The sequence below is a fragment of the Pan paniscus genome, chromosome 1 (genome assembly GCF_029289425.2).
Source record: "Pan paniscus chromosome 1, NHGRI_mPanPan1-v2.0_pri, whole genome shotgun sequence".
In the NCBI taxonomy this organism is placed as follows: Eukaryota; Metazoa; Chordata; class Mammalia; order Primates; family Hominidae; genus Pan; species Pan paniscus.
The window spans coordinates 47911052-47916449 of record NC_073249.2 but is presented as its reverse complement, the minus strand read 5'-3'; the positions used below and the strand labels follow the sequence as shown (position 1 = coordinate 47916449).

At 58.9% G+C, this 5398-nt stretch overlaps 1 protein-coding gene across 2 annotated transcripts; it reads right to left on the bottom strand.

Moving 5' to 3' along the window:
• Positions 1–262: 262 nt before the first annotated feature.
• On the bottom strand, positions 263–4209 carry PHLDA3 (pleckstrin homology like domain family A member 3). Of its 2 annotated transcripts, XM_055109824.2 has the most exons (3): positions 3110–4209; positions 1815–1909; positions 263–947 (listed from the first exon to the last, which is right to left on the bottom strand). In XM_055109824.2, the coding sequence occupies exon 1, from the start codon at positions 3553–3555 to the stop codon at positions 3172–3174; it is 384 nt and encodes a 127-aa protein (XP_054965799.1). In that variant the 5' UTR covers positions 3556–4209; the 3' UTR covers positions 263–947; positions 1815–1909; positions 3110–3171. The 2 variants fall into 2 exon arrangements, with proteins under 2 accessions (XP_054965799.1, XP_003823077.1); XM_003823029.6 differs by lacking the exon at positions 1815–1909 and having other exon boundaries at positions 3110–4203.
• Positions 4210–5398: the final 1189 nt, after the last annotated feature.

Sequence of the window (5398 nt, the reverse complement as noted above, 5' to 3'; positions counted from 1 at the left end):
TCCCAGGGTAGCAGGGGCAGGGTAGCCTCCTGTAGAAGAGACATTCATAGGGACTGAACTGACCAGCTTGACATCCCTCGGTCCAGAATCTATGGGCCCTCCTTCCTAGGACCACCAAGGCCCTGTCTACTGGGGTTTTAGTGTCTCTGCCTATCCAGGCTGGAGACTTCAGAAGGGGTTGCAAATTGGGAGATTAAGGATAAAGAGAGAGATGCTCCAAGCCCTGGGTCTTTGTGGGCAAAGAATTTCACTCAGCAAACTGTGTGGTTACTGCCCTTTGCAGGGCATCTTCATTTGGGGAAAGACATGAAATGCTAATGGCCAAACCCCCCCTCACCCCCACCACCTCCAGGCCGAACACCGCAGTGGGGGGAAGATGCGTAGAGGTGGGGGAAGAAGTGTGCAAAGAAAGGGCCTGGATGGGTGGGGGTCCCAAAAGGACCTAAGCAGCAGGAGACCCCCAGGAGTGGGCTTTAGGCCCAGCAGCTCCCCCTTCTCAAGGTGAGTCCAGAGGCCATTCTGGAGTGGGCCTGGGTACCAGGCCCTGGGTACTCCTTTTGGTACCAGGCTGGCCTCCTGATTCCTGAGGCGTTGGCTCGGCACCCCATGGGGGACTGCCCTCCTCCAGGCCTGGCACAAAGCCAGGGGGCTAAGAGCAGTCTGCAGGACAGAGGGCAGGACCACAGCAGGGAGGGGGCTCCGATGCCAGCTCCCCCTCATGCCATATGAGGCCAGGCCTGTGGCTCGAAGCCCCTGAGCTGGGCATGTCCTGAGAGTCTGGGACCATCCAGGGGCTGCATCTTCATCCTCAGCCCTGCGTAGCCTTCTGCCCTCCTCCCAGGGCCCGTCCATTCCTTCAGCTCCAGCGCCTCCTCCACACGTCCATGTCTTCCACCTTGCCACGTGGAGCACAGCCGTGCCCCCACAAGCCAGAGGGAACAACGAAACTGGCAAGAAAGAACAGCAGTTAGAGCAGGGGCAACACTGGAGAAAGGAGTATCTATTATGAGCTTGGGCATTTTACACCAGCACTTCCCAGCCTTTTCCATAAACATGGAAAACATTTTTTGCATACGTACTGTGGTAAAGGAATCTGCTTCCTCCCAGGCCCCCAAGACCTGAGGGATCAATGTGGATCAATCCTCAGCACAGGGGGTCTGCCTTATACCCCACTTCTCAGCTAAACCCTAACTACAATGTGGGAGGGCATTAACAGGACCATCAAAGTGGGGTATGGCACTAGATGGGGCCCCAGGCTCACTAGGACTCTCTACTGTTGAAGACATCTGCAGGCGGGTAAGGTCGCCTAGGAGGTGGTAGTGGGGAGAGGAGGATCTAGGTTTCCACTGGAAAAATTAAGGCTAGAAGGAAGGCTAAATCCTTTCTCAGCCCTACTCTTACTTCTCACAAGAAGGGAGTGGCATCTGGGGAAGAGGGCACAGGGCTGAGAGCCAGGGCTTCTAGATTCTATTCCTGGCCCCTCCCCTGGGCCTTCCTGACCACAAATCCGCCCCCCACTCCCTGCCCTACTGCTCATAGAGGATTAAGACATCACAAATAACAACTCATGACCCCATCCTGCACCCACCCACCCTGCCCCAGTGCCCCATGCCCTCCTCCAGCTTCTCCTTCCCTGGCCCAGCCAGGCCTGACTGGCACTCAGGGGCAGGTAGACAGCTAGGCCCCCACCCCTTGGCATCAGTGGCCCAGCCTCTGGCGCAGTTGCCTATCCTTCAGCTCCCTTGCTCTCCTAACAGTGAGCCCTAGGGCTCAAAACCCACTGTCAAGAATGGGGACCAGGTGCGGTGGCTTACGCCTGTAATCCTAGCACTTTGGGAGGCCAAGGTGGGCAGATTGCTTGAGCTCAGGAGTTCGAAACCAGCATGGGCAACGTGGGGAAACCCCAAATCTACAAAAAAAAAAATTAGCCAGGCATGGTGGCGTGTGCCTGTAGTCCCAGCTACCTGGAGGCTGAGGTGGGAGGATCACTTGAGCCCAGGAGGTTGAAGCTGTTGAGGCTGCAGTGAGCCATGACTATGCTACTGCACCAGCCTGGGCGACAGGTAGAGATCCTGTCTCAAAAATATATATATAGGCTGGCTGCAGTGGCTCACACCTGTAATCCCAGCACTTGGGGAGGCCGAGGCAGGCAGATCACCTGAGGTCAGGAGTTCAAGACCAGCCTGGCCAACATGGCGAAACCCCATCTCTACTAAAAATACAAAAATTAGCAGGGTGTGGTGGCAGGCACCTGTAATCCCAGCTGTTCTGGAGGCTGAAGCAGGAGATTTGCTTGAGCCCAGGAGGTAGAGGTTGCAATGAGCCAAGATCACACCACTGTACTCCAGCCTGGGTGACACAGCGAGACTCTGTCTCAAACAACAACAACAAAAAAACCATACACACACACACACACACACACACACATACATACATACATACATACATATATATGTAGAGGAGGAGCTGGATCCCTCAGGCCCAGTCCAGCCAAGGCGGCCCACTGAGGCCCCACTTTCCACTGAGGCCCCACCTTGGGAGCCGGACTCCTTGGCTCTATTTGCAACCCTTGATGGTGCCTTCGCTATCTGGGAGATACTGTCTTTCTACATCAATTCAATGCTCAAACTTTATGACAAGCATTCAACCTAGAGGGAAAGAGGGTCGGCCTCCACGATCCGCGTCCCCACCCTCGGTTGTCCTCAGCTGCCAGAAAGCCGAAGTCCAGGAGCCCTGCTCTGTGTGGAAAGCAGAGGCCCACAGCCTGGGGCAATGTGCAGGCCAACCTCCCTCTACTTCCTTCCACCTGAGTCAGGGCTGAACCAACTTGAAAGAAGGCTCATCTCACCCAGGTATCCCCCTCCCAGGGCTTCCATCTTCCTCTCACACACCTGGATCACATTCTGGACCGGCCAACCTGGTGCCTCAAGGGAAAGTCCGGATCTGCTGGGTTGGCCACTGGCCCAAGCCTCCCATGCCCTCAGTTGGCCCCAGGAACCTCCCCCCTAAGGTGTCCGGCTCTGAAGTAGAATGCTAGTCCTCATTCTCTCTGTAGGGGAAAGAGAAGGGAGGGAAGGAGAGAAGAGGGCCCAGTCCCCTGGGGGCTTACCTGCCTTGACCTCAGCACTGAGGTGGTGGGTAGCATGAAGGAAAGATGGTGCGCCCGGTGGTTTAGGACACGAGGGTCCCGGTCCCGAGGCTCTGCCGGGCCCGCACTGTCTGGATGGCCTGCTGGTTCTTGAACTTGACCAGGCCTAGGGTGATCTGGGCGTTCCAGCCGGGATCTTCCAGGGGGCAGCGGAAGTCGATCTCGCCGCCCCCTTCGGTCACCAGCGTGAAGTAGATGTGGCGCCCGGTGCTCTCCACGCACTCCACGGCCTTGATGCGGGCGAAGCTGAGCTCCTTGGGCCGGCCGCCCGTGCCCTTGGCCTCGAAGAGCTGCAGCCCGCGTTCGGTGAGGACGCAGCGCTTCCGCTTCCACAGCTGCAGCAGCCCGCCGCTGCGCTTCTCCAGCACGCCCTCCTTGAGCACGGTAGCCGTCGCCGCCGCCGTCATGGGCGCCCCGAGGTTCGCGGAAAGCTCCAGGCTGCGGCGGGCGCGGCGCCCCTCTCGGCCCCGCAGCGCAGGATTCTGGCGCCCCGGGCTGGCAGGCCGTGCGCGCTGCCCACCTGCGCCCTGACTGCTCCGCGCACCCACACCGCGGCCCTCAGCACCCGGCTGCCGGTGAGGTGGTGTCGGTGCCCCCAGCGCGCTCCGCGCCCACCGCCCCGCTTCAGCCGGCACCCGCTCCTCCGCTCTACCCCAGCTGGCCCAGCCCGACCCGCCTCTGCCAGATGCCTCCGCGCCTCCCTAGCCCGTGAGCCCCGCCGCCCGCCCGTTCTCTTGCTCCCCTGGGCTCTGTCTGCGCGCTGGGCGGCAGCTCGCGGGATGTGCCCTTACATGTTCCGCCGCTCGCCTCCTGCGCCGCCCGCCCGCAGCGCATTCCTACCCTGGCCGGCCCTCCCCTCCGCGCCGCGCACCAGCTCCGGCAGGGCCCCGGGGGCGGGGCCGCAGCGGGGGCTCAGTCACTCACTGGAGGCGCAGGGCGCGGGGCGGGGAGGGCCGGGACTGAGAGGGGGCTGCTTACTCAACAGCCCAAGCCTTCTGGCTGCCGTCTGCCGCTTCTCGGAACCGCAGCTCCCCCAGGCCTTGAATGAAGGGGGAGATGGCGGGGAAGGGAGGGGGAAGGCGCATCTCCTCGATTGGAGAGCGCGCTGCTAGCAAGGGGGTGGGCTTGCTTGGCGAACGCGCAGTGGCACCAGTTGCATGTTAGGCGTCAGACAGCTGCTGGTTACTTGGCACGCCATGGGGCCCCCAGCCTCTGCATCAAGCCCATGTTGGGTTCCTCCTCCATCGCCCGATTTCTCTGTGCAGCACCCAAGAGAGGCTGTCCATCTCTGCCTCTGCTTGGACAGTTCACCTGCTCCTACTCCTACCCTCATGCATTGCTCGGGGAGGCCTGTAGAGAGTAGCCAGTGCCAACAAAGGAGAGCTGAGGCTTGAGGTCATTCATGCCCTCCTCGTAGTGGGGGAGGAGGGACCCCCTCCGTGACCTGGGGATGCCACTGTCTGCAGTCCTCTCCACCGCACACTTGCAGGCGCCGACGCTGGACCGATGGCACAGCCAGTCCCAGGTGTAAGCGCAGCTCCAACCTTGCTCCTTCCGCTCCGCAGATTCTATCCTCCCTCGGCCTTCCCCAAGAATGGACTTCTCCCGCATACAGAGCTGGAGGGGAACGCAGAGGGATAGGTCTCTTTCTGTTCTGGCTAGAATATTGTGTAAAGACAAGAGCTTTGCAGAGTTGAGTTCAAACCTCTTCTCCCTTGTTGGCTGTGTCCTGCCCACCTGGGGCAACTTTACTGACCTCCGTCAATTTCCTCATCTGTCGAATAGGAGGATTAATTTATTCTCATCTCATGGGGTTGTCCTGATGAATAAGTTGGATAACATTTGTGAAAGACCCAAGACAGGACCTGACAACTCTTGAGTCTCAAGAAATGGTCTTCCTCCCCTCTCCCCACTCTTATTCCCTTTAGAGAATGATGGGGGCCCTGAGATTAAGCCAGGCACTGGAAGAGGGCTCTCCTAGGTCCTCATTCTGCCCCCATCTTGATCAGTTCCTCCAGGCCCACAGTTTCTTAAAGGTCTATTCATCAACGTGTTAATAATAGATTCTTACGGGAGTAATGATATATAATAATGACAGTAATAAGACCTCTTTGTACTTAACACCCTGTGTTGCCATCCTCCTGCCCAAAGAGCAGAGCCTAACAGATACAGGGAAGGTCCTGTTGTGGGGATAGGAGTGCGCTCCTCTGCAGCCCCAAAGTTAGGAGATGAGAGAAGGGAACTGTCAGT

Excerpts from the sequence above, each read along its gene's own strand:
- PHLDA3 (XM_055109824.2), bottom strand. The coding sequence starts at position 3,555 with ATGACGGCGGCGGCGACGGCTACCGTGCTCAAGGAGGGCGTGCTGGAG.